Source organism: Lissotriton helveticus, chromosome 8 (genome assembly GCF_964261635.1).
Source record: "Lissotriton helveticus chromosome 8, aLisHel1.1, whole genome shotgun sequence".
Classification (NCBI taxonomy): domain Eukaryota; kingdom Metazoa; phylum Chordata; class Amphibia; order Caudata; family Salamandridae; genus Lissotriton; species Lissotriton helveticus.
The window spans coordinates 792,543,215-792,555,644 of NC_136069.1; the positions used below are offsets into that span (position 1 = coordinate 792,543,215).

A 12,430-nucleotide genomic window follows, 5' to 3' on the forward strand; every position below is an offset into this window, starting at 1 on the left:
CCTCTGCAGCGAACCCAAGTATTATGGTGTTCACTCTTTTCAAGTGAGTCTCCAAGTCATCATCTGTTAAGTAAATGTCATCGACATAAGATAATGCTTCATCATCATATAGATGAAGTAATTCTGTTACTCTCGCTGAGAATACCCCCGGGCTGTTCTTGTACCCCTGGGCTAACCGACAGAATTGTTTTTGAGTGCCATTTACTGAGAATGCAGTTAAATATCTGCTCTCTGGTGCTATGTTTTGACAAAAGAATCCATTGGAGATGTCTAAGGTTGTTTTGTATTTTTTGCGCACTATGTTATTCATTAGTGCAGCACTGTGTGAGTTTTGCACTGCAAAAGTTTTGCAACATGTGTTAAGGTGTCGGTAATCCAAAACTAGACGATATGAATTGTCTGGTTTGGAGACCGGAAACAAAGGGTTGTTCATTTGTGAGGTGCAAGTTTCAATCACCCCCTGGTATTCTAGCTGATCTAGTATTTCATTTACCTGTTTTTTAGCTTCTTGCTTAATTGGGTACTGCCTTTGTGCAGTAGGTTGTGATTTTAACTGGATTTTGTGAGGAGGGGAGTCCTCATCCCATCCTACATGATTTTTATATAAAGCAGGTGCTAGAGCCACTGCCCACTTTCTGGCAAGTGTGTATTTTTTATGAATTGGAATTTAATTTGAGAAGGCAGGCATAATTACTTCTTCGCCATGAGGGCACTCCCTGACAAACTCTGGTGGCCAGTCTTTTTCAGCTAGAAGGGTGTCTTAATCCTTAGAGTGGTTATCCCAAAATAGTCCCCTTATTTTCCTAGTCTTAACTCCCTCTATACGTAATGTTATCTCGTATATCTTGTGAGGTTTGCTAACCCTGGTGTCTGCAGTTTCCACTTGAAGATATTCATTCGTGTCCACTGTCTCCTGATGATTCATAAGGACTTTGCGAGCAATGCTCACTTCTGCTGCGCTGTCTAGCATTGTCTGAGCCCATTCTCCGTTTTTCAGTTGTGTCCTCAGTATTCTCGGCATTGTTAACTACCTTGATACTGGCTACCTTCTTTTTTGGAAATTGTAATTTCTTTTTTAGTTGAGCAGGTTCCTTGTCTTTGGACTTGGCGTGCTCTTCTCTTTGTTCTGATCGTCCTCTTCTTTCCGATTTCTGCGAGGAAGTCTGAAAAGATTGAGAGGGACGTGTATCAATGTCTTGATATCTATCAGGCTTTTTTATATTATCCCTATTTCTAAGGTTATATCTTTTCCCAGAGGGGTCACTCTGGGGTGACCTGTGTCTTTGGTTCGGAGATTTCTCTCTTCGCCTAGGAGACCTTCCTCTGGACTGGAATTTCTTTTCTTTAGGATTGGATTGTTTGTTTCCATCCCAGTTCTTTTTTGGTGAATTATTATTAAAAAATATTTTTTCTGGACTTTCAGTCAGTTGCGGTTTTACTGGTATTCCCCCTAAACTATCTCTACCTAGTTCCTCATAGGATTTTTCTATGATTCTGGCAATTTCAGCTGGTTGGTCTGCTATATCTGTCTCTTTTAACCTCTGGCGGATCGCCACGTTTGCTGCTTCACCTTTTATGTTGGCTAATAATATAGCCGAGACCTGCTTGAAGTCTTTCAGTAATTTCATACCAAGAGTTAAAGCAGGTTCTGGACCGTATTCGTCTTGAATTTGTTTTAGCACATCCGGTATCACCGAAATGGATAGAACACCGTGCGTTTTTGTGTAGATGGAAGCAAAGACTGTACCCCAAGTGTCACAGTCCTCTATGTGTGGTGCGATTCCCATTGGGAGACAGATAGTCAGAATTCTGTGTTTTTCTAGCGGGGTGGTGTCAGGAAACACCGCCTCTATTTGGGTAATTTTCTGTGCCAACCAGAATGGTATTTGTTCCCGTTTAGCCGGTACTTTACCTAGGCAGGATTGGATGTTCTGTTGTGTAATTTTATTTGTGTTCCCCTGGTGAGGGGTCAGCTGTGGAAGTTTAATCGCTGGCTGAATTGTTGATGTCCGCATCACATACTGAACTAATTGTCTATGAATTTTTATTAATTGTTTTAGCTGTGTTAACAGCTCTGCTGCAGACATCCCATTGATGTCTGGATGTGGTGTGTATCCGGCTAGGACCGGCCACGTTGCTCCTGGTCTACCTAAAGGACCGAGCCTGGTGATGTGATTATTATGTTTTAGGGCGCCATCAAATAAGAGCAAATGCTCTTGGAATTTGAGTGGTACTTTCACCTCCTCGAAAGGAGTGTACTCATTAGGAGGTTCCTCTATTTTGTAATAGTGGAAGTACTTTGTTACAGCATTTGCTGCTGGAAAATGTATCCATGAATAGTATACCTCTGTCTGCCGATATTCGTGTGCCTCAATTACGAATATGACTGTACCACCTCTAGGTGTCAGTCCATTTTCTATAAGTTTTAAGGTTATAGATTTTCTTTTAATGACCGGGATGAGTATTATCTCCGGGTCTGCATTTTGTAGTGCAGTATCAGCTTCTGCTATGTCAGCTGCTAATCTAACTGCCTCTCTTTCTTCATCACTGTCTGCCATTTTACCGACAGGATGGTTATTTTGTTTGTTTGCAGATCAGGTTTCTTATGGAAACAAAGATTAGATGCACAATATTTTGGAACTGTTTATCCTTCAACGTTGACTATACCAAGAACCATACATAGGAGTTCCCTCCTGCGAGGTCTGGCGGATATAACCTTTCACCCACTCCAGACGTCTTTGGAGTATTTTGGGAAAAGGGGTCTGAGTGAGAAAGCACGACTGAGTTACTCAAAATGTCTTACGTTAGTTTTATCGCCCTTTCCAAACGCGTTGGGCGCCATGTAGTGTAGTTCCTATCTTCCCAATAGGCTCTGCGCATTGGAATAATACCTACAGCAGTAAAGGCCTAGGCCAGACGTTAACTAGGTCTACTACTGTCGATACTAGACTTAAAGTTTTGGGTTTGCCAGCTTAGCTCAGAGTTCACTAGAAACTTTCTCGAATGTTCAAGGAGGACTTAACTTCCCTGATTAGACAAGAAGGGATTTAGTTTCTGACAACCATAGAACATGACAACTTTGCTCTCCCCTAATCAAGAGTCAATCTCGAGAGTCGTGTGAACAAAAGGCAAATTATTTTTCTCAGTCAGTACGTGCATTCTTAGTCTCATCAGAATGTAGAGAAAAGGAAGAGACGGGCGTGTTCAATAAAAAGGTGTTATTTATTGATCAGTCTCTTTTCTCATACAAGAGAAATGGATCGATATTATTGCAATACTTATAGTTAAGTAAAGTGCATACATTAAGAGCAGCAGTATAAAATAATACTGTAAAAACATTGATATGGTTTCTAAGCCATAAGATGTTTAAAATGAATAAAATATATTACATACACATATACATTTGACTAAACGTACTCAACTGGTGTTTCTAGATACGCCTACCCCGTGTACCTGACCTAAGTCTAATACGAGGGCGGGAATAGATAGTTACAGTTTAAGTTAAGTTTGTTTTTGCCAAGTGAATAACTAAAGAATTCTCTGAGAGGGGTTATTCAGTTCTGTACCTGGAAGTTAGGATGAATGAGGAATGGTATCTCTCTCTCTGGTCTCGATATTCCAGGCTGCCTGCGAGGGCTACCCGGAAACGCCGGTGCTGGATTCTCGGCAGGAGAAAGCAGCTTCTCTCAGCGCGTCAGGAAGGCGGGGCTGCTGCCAGCGGGGTCTGCTCTGCTCTTGGCTTCGGCAAGTATGGCTGCTCCGTCTCGTCACCACGCGTGTGTTTGCATATGGCAAGATCGGTAATATTTATACCTTTAAGGTGCCGAGATTGACGTAAGGATGGACATAGATACGTCAATAAAGATGTCATACGATTTGCTCGTTAGCACATTCTTTTACTAAAGTTCTCGGTGAAATCAAAACAATGGCCGCAGGGTTTTGCCCAGGTTGTCATAGGTTTGATTTGTTATGAGAACTCCGTATGCCTTATCAGGGGCTGGAGGAATATCGCTTGTCTAATTAGATCGCAAGCGTTATGACCTAATCAGATAACGCGTTCCTGTGCCGTAGTGTGACTGCGTCAGATAACGGTATCTGCATCATGGGGGTTTTCTGCCTCATGGGCTGACTGCTAGTTAACTTGTTGGTTTGTTTAACTAGAATAGGGTCAGGAATAGGGGGATCGATTCAGAACCTATAGGAATACATGACACTTGCCAATTGGCTCCAGACTTCGAACAGACTTGGATCACACCAACAAGAAATCTAACCTAATCCTGATCCTCTATTTAACACCGAAATGAAAGCAAGCAGGGCTCCTGTCGCAGGCTTTCTCTCAGTTCAGTAATTCTTAAAGATATATTACAAAGCTTAGCGCACTGGACTATTCCTCATTAAAGATCTACTTTTGGTGTGTCCGTCTTTCATAACGAAGACAAGCTTTCAAGATCCAGCTGAGTCTAGCAGTGACCTCTATATTTGACAGGACTGAAGATGCACAAAGCAGAACTATCAGGCAGGGCTATAAGACTGCACGGTACAGTCATGCCAGCCTCTTCCCTCAACTTAGCAGAGACTTGAGACTCTCCTGCAATGTCCACGAGCTAGTGCACACTTACAGCATTAGTTGATGGTGCAGACCTAGTTTTAATGCTACTGGCTATATGAGTGTATCCTTCCACCTCCACTTGAGTGCTTGCATTGAACGGCATCAGTGTGCACTTTACCTCTGTCTGCTCTTGTTGGATCCCTCCTGTGTGTCTCGCTCTATTGTGCTACAGCTGCTTGTGTTACCACATAAAAAAGAGACCTATTGGCTTTACCAATGCTTGTTTATTCATAATTTTTGTTCAGTGCAACCTACACCAAGAGATTACTTCTCTGTAGAAGCCCTCCATACCAGAAACTCACAATTTTTACAAACCAGAGCAAACAGCAGTGTTTTCATTGTGTTTAAACATCCGATGACTATTTTCACATTGAGGATTATTTAAAATATTTTTTTTATTATGGAGGGCCTGCTTCATTATTAACAAAGTTGTAACATTGATAATACATCATTAGGGCGGTTGTGACATGATGTAATCTACATGAAGTGGCATAAGAATTCTTAAAAAGTGTCTTTGAGTATTTAAATTCATCCCTCACATGAGGTCTTCGTCAGCCTCAGGTGGTTTTGATCCGCCCTCCTTTGAAGATTGTAGGCGTTCTGGTCGTATTTCAAATTCTAGAGCATTGGTTTTCATTATTAATAATTTTGTAAATAGTTTTTTTTGTCTTACCAATTTAGATTGTCACTGACCTGCTGCACAATGTATTTTTTTAAGCCCCTTCATGCTCTAAATAAAATATTGTTGGAGAAAAAATGGAATGCAGGCAAAAACTAAACGATTTGTTGCTGGTGGGGTAGTTATGCCGCTTGAAGAATTTTCTGGATTCACATGCTTTGCATTATTCTGCCATATAGTTGGTGGGGCAAAAACTCTCCTCTCGTAGGGCTCTCTTTTTCTTTTCCCTTTTTTTGGTTGCTTTGCATAGACTGCCTTCACTATTTGGTGCCTGGGTCAGCCTTCTCCTGACATCAGAAGCCAATCTTGAAAGCCTCTGTGCGTGGTTGCCATCTATTTTTCTGGTGATGCTCTGTTCATTCAATGTAACATAGGCTTCCTCCCGATTTATACCTCATTTATGTCCTGGTTTACTTTACCTCACCTCATTTTCTGGGGAGGAGGGTGGGTCCCTGCAATACTACTCCTACCGGTTCAGTAAGCAATCAGTTTTGCAGTGCAAATCTTTTCCATATCTTCTGTGCTAGCTTTAATAGGGCAAAGGACCTTGCTCCTCCTTGTTTGTTGAGGTAGAACAATGTTGTTGTGTTGTCTTTATGAACTTGTATTGATTTGCCTCATAGCTGCTAGGGACACTGTCCTTAATTCCAGTAAGTGTATATGTTGTACCACTTCTTCTGGTTTCCAGACTCCTCCAATGTTGAGCTTCCCCATATGAGCTCCCCATCCCATGTATGAGGTATACGCGGTGATGGTCCCTGTTGGAGTTGGTAGCATTCAGGGTTTTCCTACTGTTCTAGTCATCTTATTCCACCACATCATTTCCTCCTGCACTCTTTGGTGACAACCGTATGCTTGTGATCACTGGTTCTGGACCCATTCCTGGATCGGTCTCATGTGTAGCCTTGCATGTGGTATTAGTAGTATGCAGGAAGGCATCATTCCCAGTAACTTCTCCACAATCCTCACTGTTGAGACTAATCTTTCCAGTAGGCGCAAGCATCTTGCATTGTCGCCAGTACCCTCTTTTGACATGGGAACAACCTTTCCTGTGAGGTTTCGATTCTTGCTCCCAAGAACAGTTTCTCTTGTTTGCCATGGGCAAGGATTTTTCTGCGTTTATGGAGAATCCCAGACTGTGGAGTGTTCCCATCACTATCGTTATTCTGTTTCTTTACTTGCGGAAGGAATTTTCCTTTACCAACCAGTCATCTAGATAGGGGTACAAGTGTATTCTTTTTTATCTTAAATGTACCGGTACAGATGCTAAGCACTTTGTGAATACCCTGGGGGTGGATTTTATTCCAAATGGTAGCATCCTGAATTGGCAGTAAGCCTGGTCTATTATGAAGCATAGAAACTTGTGTCTGTGGTTCACTGGTATGTGTGGTTATGTATTCCTTGGATCTATGGCCGCCATGTAATCATCCTGCCGGAGCTGTGAGATGGCATCTTGTGGCGGTGCCTTCTTGAAATTCTGTGTCTTTATGAACTTGTTCAGGAAGCGGACATCTAGTATGGGCCATAAAAACTGGTCTGGTTTTGGTACCAGGAAGTATGTTGAGTAATTTCTCTGGTTGATTTCTTTCAGGGGTACTCTCTCTCTCTCTGTTGCTTTCTCCATTAACAATTCTTGCACTTTCTGTCGTAGAAAGGTTTCTTTTCTTGAATGGGTTGTTTCCTTTAGTCGTCTTGTCACGTTTTTACCAATTTAATGCAATAGCCATGTTGGATGGCATTGAGAATGCATTTGCCTGAAGTGACCTCCCTTCACTCCTGAAGGAAGGCTCCTATCGCCCCCTCATGGTGGTGTGCATTGTTGGGGGCTCTGGCTTTGCATGTCACTTGCTTGTTTATGTAGCTGCACCTCTGGGCGTCTGTCCTCTGCCTCTCACTCACATGCAGAAGTACTGTCTCTGTTGCACTTGATATTGCCATTGTTGCATCAGTGACTGCATGTGGCTTGTTTTGGAAGCCCTGGTGCATTGTGGTGTTCGGGAAGCCCTCTCTTCCCGCCAGTTTTCTTGTGGGTGTGACTCCCCTTCTCTGTTGTCCTCTGAACTCTAGGGCTCCTATCGACTTTCCTGTGTAGTCTTCTTCAGTTGATGCAGTGTGTCATCCACAGCACTTCCAAAAATGCTTTCTTCGTTGAAAGGAGTGTTGCTAATATTGGCCTGGACTTCATTTATTAAGCCTGAAACTGACAGCCAGGCATGCCTTCTCAGGCTTGTCTCTGCCATCAGTTGTCTGCTGCCCGTGTCCGCAGCATCCAGTGCAGATTTTAGGCAAGTGTTAGGGATGTTCTTCCCTTTCTCCACAAGGGAGGTTGCTCTCTTTTGATACTGCTCTACAGATGTCTCATTAGGTCAGCTATCTCCTCCTTGTGTTAGTAGGCATATCTATTAAGCAGTGCATTAGAATTTGTAATGCACCATTGTGCTGCAGCTCCCTTTCAAACTCCCTCCCCACCATTTCCATTCCTTTGCTCGACTTATCCCAGGATGGTCCGGAGGTAGTTGGTGCATTTGCTCTTTTTCTGGTAGGGACACAATGATGGCGTCCACTAGCGAATTGCCTTGGATAAATGCAGGATGCTTTGTGCAGTGCTTAGATTTCTTTTGAACCCAGAATGTCACTGACCTACAGGTTGCTGGCTCTTTGAAGGGTTCTCTCCCCTGATCTAGGATGCTGGAAAGCCCAGGCAAGTATTGGCTTGTGAGGGTACCAGTGTCTCCAGCAGAAAGCATGTCTGCGATTTTTCCTCCTCCAACTGAACCCCCATACTTGTCTGCGGCTTTCTTTACAGTTTGAGCTTGCATGGCAATGTTGTTCAAAGGCGAAGGCCTCAATGGGTATATATCTATTCCCTGCTCGGGTAGTCACATCAAGATCTTGCCATTGCTCCTTGATGCCTTCTGATCCTTTGATGTCTTGGAACAGACCCTGTGACTCTGGATCCTCTTCCTCATAGATTTCCTGTTCCTCCTCCCGTGGTACTGGAGTCACTGCGGGTTCCAATTTAGCAGAGTCTTTCCCTTTCTCTGTATGTTACGACAAAGGTCTTGATGGGATATGGAAATCAATCTTAGAGGGAGCCATCAAATTCCTACTTCTTTTGAAGGATCACGGCCATTTTCACTTTGAGACATCTTTCCTGTCGCTCGATATCAATCACGTGTTCTTTGACAGAGTTTGGTCGCAGTTCTGTTTTTTTGGCATCAAATTCTCAGCTGCTGGTGTTCCAGTCGCCCCGTTCTTAGGGTTATCTCAAATTGGGTCGTCTTCCGATGCCGGCGTCTTTTCCGAGACTCGCCTGCCTGCGGTGTCCTTGGTGTGAGACCCAAGGGGCTCTTTTGACCTCCATTTGCCACCGGTGAGCGAAAACTTCGGCACCAAGGCAGTCTTTTGGCCTTTAAAATCCGATGCTCTAAACTCACTCACACTTTGTTTCATTAGCGTTATCTGTGCTCGATTTACTTGTGCTTCTCGTGCTCCCACTCAACATCATGAACTCTTTTTGACAGCAGAGCTCTCTCCCTCTGCTCCTTTGATATTGTTGTCTTCCTCCTCGCTCAACAGTTTGAGGTCCCTCAGCGACAGGGTGTCCTTCTCTCCCTGCATGGAGTAGTGTGCCTGCCTTTGCTGCTCCTTTGCTCTCAGTGTCTTTGGCTTGAACCCTAGGCACGCTTTACTGCCCTCTATGATATAATCTTGGGGTAGACAAAGATTACATACATGGTGGTTGTCCTTCTGGGCAAACTTGTGGTGGCACTCCAGACAGAAGCTGAAGGGTGTGCTCTCCATGTCACTCTTAGCAGGAGGCCCCATGCACGTGCATTCTCCAGCCTTCGCTCACTGGCTGTCCACATGCTCCACTTACTTCTTCGGTGTCAATCTGTGGAAATAATTGTCCATTCTAGACAAACCCCTTTCCAACTGCTGCAGCGATGTTCTTCTCTCTTGGACTTTGACTTTCTGTTCAATGATCCTTCATTATATTATTCTTTCTTTTGACAATTGGAGAGCCTTCAAGGATGCTTCCAGACCCAAGGGCGTAAAAATAAAATCTAAAAATTGCGACTATGCACAGAGGTTTCCGGAACAGGCATCTGACATCAGGAGAAAGCTGGACCAGACACAAATTGGTGAAGATAGTTGATGCCCCCCCGCCCCCCCAAAAAAATTCAAAAATAATAATGTATAACATATTAATTATATTATTAATATTAATATATAACATATAGAATACAGAATAATAGCATAATTCCTTATGGTAAAGGAGTGCATTTAGTGCATTGCAGCTGCAGGGTGTAATTGAACTGTTTATTGTAGTGAGTTATACTGGTACATATAACACATTACACACCAATGTAATGTTAAACATACGCTATGACAGTGAGATTTCTCAAATTTTCTGCACCCATATAGATAAATGGAGGGTTATTCTTAAGAACCTCTGCCAGCGTATTTTCTTACGGGCAAAACTGTTTTAATGTAACCCGAAAATGCAAAGAAACATTACAAAGGGAGCCTCTCAGATGACCCGAAGGCAAGACTTTTCTGTTAATATTGAGCGCGGAGGCAGCATTTCAAAGAGAACATCTTTTACCCCCAGGAAGTAGAATTTGACATATTTACAGGTAGTATGTTAGGAGAGCCCGCCACCAGCTTCAGCACTACATGTGTATAAGATCACTGGGCAGATAGTACACACACAGACAGTGCTCGCTTTATTTTACACCTAAACTACACTGGAAAAAATAGGGTACAAAATGTCGTAAAGGTGAAAAAAATATATATTATTTATTAGCATGAGAAAACTGGATAAAGAAAAGTTAGACTGTGGGGTGCAGGTGGTAAGTGCAGGGAGAAGGGAAAAGCAGCACACAGAGAAGAGCAACGCAGAGGGCCAGGGGAGATGCACACAAAGGAGAAAGGAGTGCAAGAAAAGGAGAAGCACACTGGCGAGTGAGAGCAACAGGGGATTTAGGGAAATACATGGATGAGAGTGAACAACAGGGAGCGTGGAGGGGGGGGGAGAAAAGTGAACAAATGAGTAAACTGGAAAACAAATGCACTCTCGTTGAGTCTTAAATAAAAAAAGTTGTTCCATAAAAGGGAGCAGTAGAAGGACAAAAGTATTTAGGCTATGCTCCAGGGAATGAACAAACACAATATAGACAATGCAAGCCATCCAATAAGAATCAAGGAAATGAGAGTGGCAATTAAGTCATGTAGTGGCAGGCAGCGAGTGGGATTTAAGCCCACTTTAAGATCTGGTTAGAGGAAAATAGATCTTTTTCAAACAGACAGGTAAACTGACTGGTTTGCCTGACTTAAAAGAAGCCAACAACTGAAATTACAGAATTGTACTGCACACAACATTAATACAAGGGGTATTGGTAAAAACTTTTAATACAATGTTTTGGGGGGCGTGCCATGCTATTCTCCAGGAGGTTGCATATTGGATTCACAAGATATCTGTACAGCAACTGAAACAGGGCTGCTGAAAATTATCAATTTATTAGGCATCTGCACCTGAAACGATGCACCTTTCTCTTCAGCGTCAGCAGTGCTTTAGAATTATGCAACACTGTAATTCAAGTTATGCAAAGCACAAAAGGTTTGATTCCTCCTAACAGCAGATTGTAGCGCGCCATGCAACAAACTTACTAAAGGGTAAGGAAAATATTTGAAACAATATTTAGACATCAAAATATATATTTTGTGTTTGTATTCCTCTTACCAACACCTCCTGGAACAGGTCGTGGGACAGGTTTTTTCGTGGGAGTGCCTGCAAATAAGCAAAGAAAACTAAGTGAATTTCCAGACAAAAAATAACCATAATTCAGTAAAGGAATTAAACAATAAATAAATAAATACAACTCCGTCATTGTCAACCACCATGACATTTACACTTTATTTGACCTCAAGGCTTGGACAACTTTGCTTAAAGTATCTAAATCATGCTTCTCCAATGAGAAGCTATTAAGCTATTGTTAGCTCGCAAGCTATCTTTAAGTATCTCTCCTGTGTTCAGTTTGGCTACTAACTTAAAAGCTTTGGCTTGGTTGAATTTTATATAGCGCGAACTTGACCCGAATCGGGTATCAGAGCGCTTTACATAGCACCAGTTGCATTACATGAGGACACATTCATTTTTTGTTGTTGTTGTTAGAATTAATATCTTTATATCAAAAGAGTGTATCAAAGAAACAAATGTGTGCATTTTTAGAACTCATCGCCTGCTATTTGGAGAAAAATTGTTGAATTTCCAATTCCCAATTCCAACCATTGATTTGGGTAGAAATAAACATATGTTAATCAAACGCCAAGATAGTCTTCACTGTGAACTTCCAATTCACCAATACACGTTATGTTATATTTAAAGCTGATATGAGAGTGATAAATTATGTTGCATTTGGTAGATTTAGGACTGTGGTTCCAGAGACCTTGCAGCTATGGTTGTTATGTATTACCCCGATAGAGGCATTCCAGATTAATAAAGCCTTTTATGTTTTTTACATCAGTGCTAGCAATTTTGCATGGGGTTCGACAATACCTATAGTAGTAGCTTGCAAGGATCTTCAATGAACATAAGTATATTTTCTTACAAAATAGGCTAGATACCCCTGATCGAAACTGAAAATCAACACAGCTACAAATGCAAAACTGATTAGTAACTCTCCCACCCGCCATTCAATTAGGGAAAAGCAGGTGACTTAAGTAAATTTTTACCATTATTTAGGAGGTGGTCAAAGAGAGAATACATACAAATGATGTTCTTCATGCCATAAATACTGTTCACTTAATCGTAAAAAACCCTTCTCTTGCCTCAATAGCATCATTTAATGAACTGAGCTGTTCTATATCCAAATAGTAGAATGACCAAGTGTGTATTTATGGACCTTCAATGCACCACAGATCACAGTCTCTCAACTGCCCACTTAGGGGGTGTAAAACAACTGTGTCCATGCCGCGGGTCAGAAAAGCTGGGTTAATATAAATTCATGGACCTTGGGACCACAAAGTTATCTGTCTTCAATAAGGCAAACATGTTCTGTCATATCCTGTCTACTAAAGTCACACCAGACATGGAAAAGGTGCCCAGTGGTAATGTTGGATGAAAGTTGCTAGTTGCC

General features: G+C 42.2%; 1 protein-coding gene across 3 annotated transcripts in view; it reads right to left on the bottom strand.

Annotated features, from left to right (window-relative positions):
- Positions 1-12,430, bottom strand: part of LOC144772914 (CD99 antigen-like) — a 253,578-nt gene that overhangs the window by 106,801 nt on the left and 134,347 nt on the right. For all 3 annotated transcript variants that reach the window (XM_078657610.1, XM_078657608.1, XM_078657609.1), the window contains exon 5: positions 11,035-11,082. In XM_078657610.1, coding sequence (XP_078513736.1) covers positions 11,035-11,082 — 48 coding nt within the window. The remainder of the gene's footprint in view (positions 1-11,034; positions 11,083-12,430) is intronic.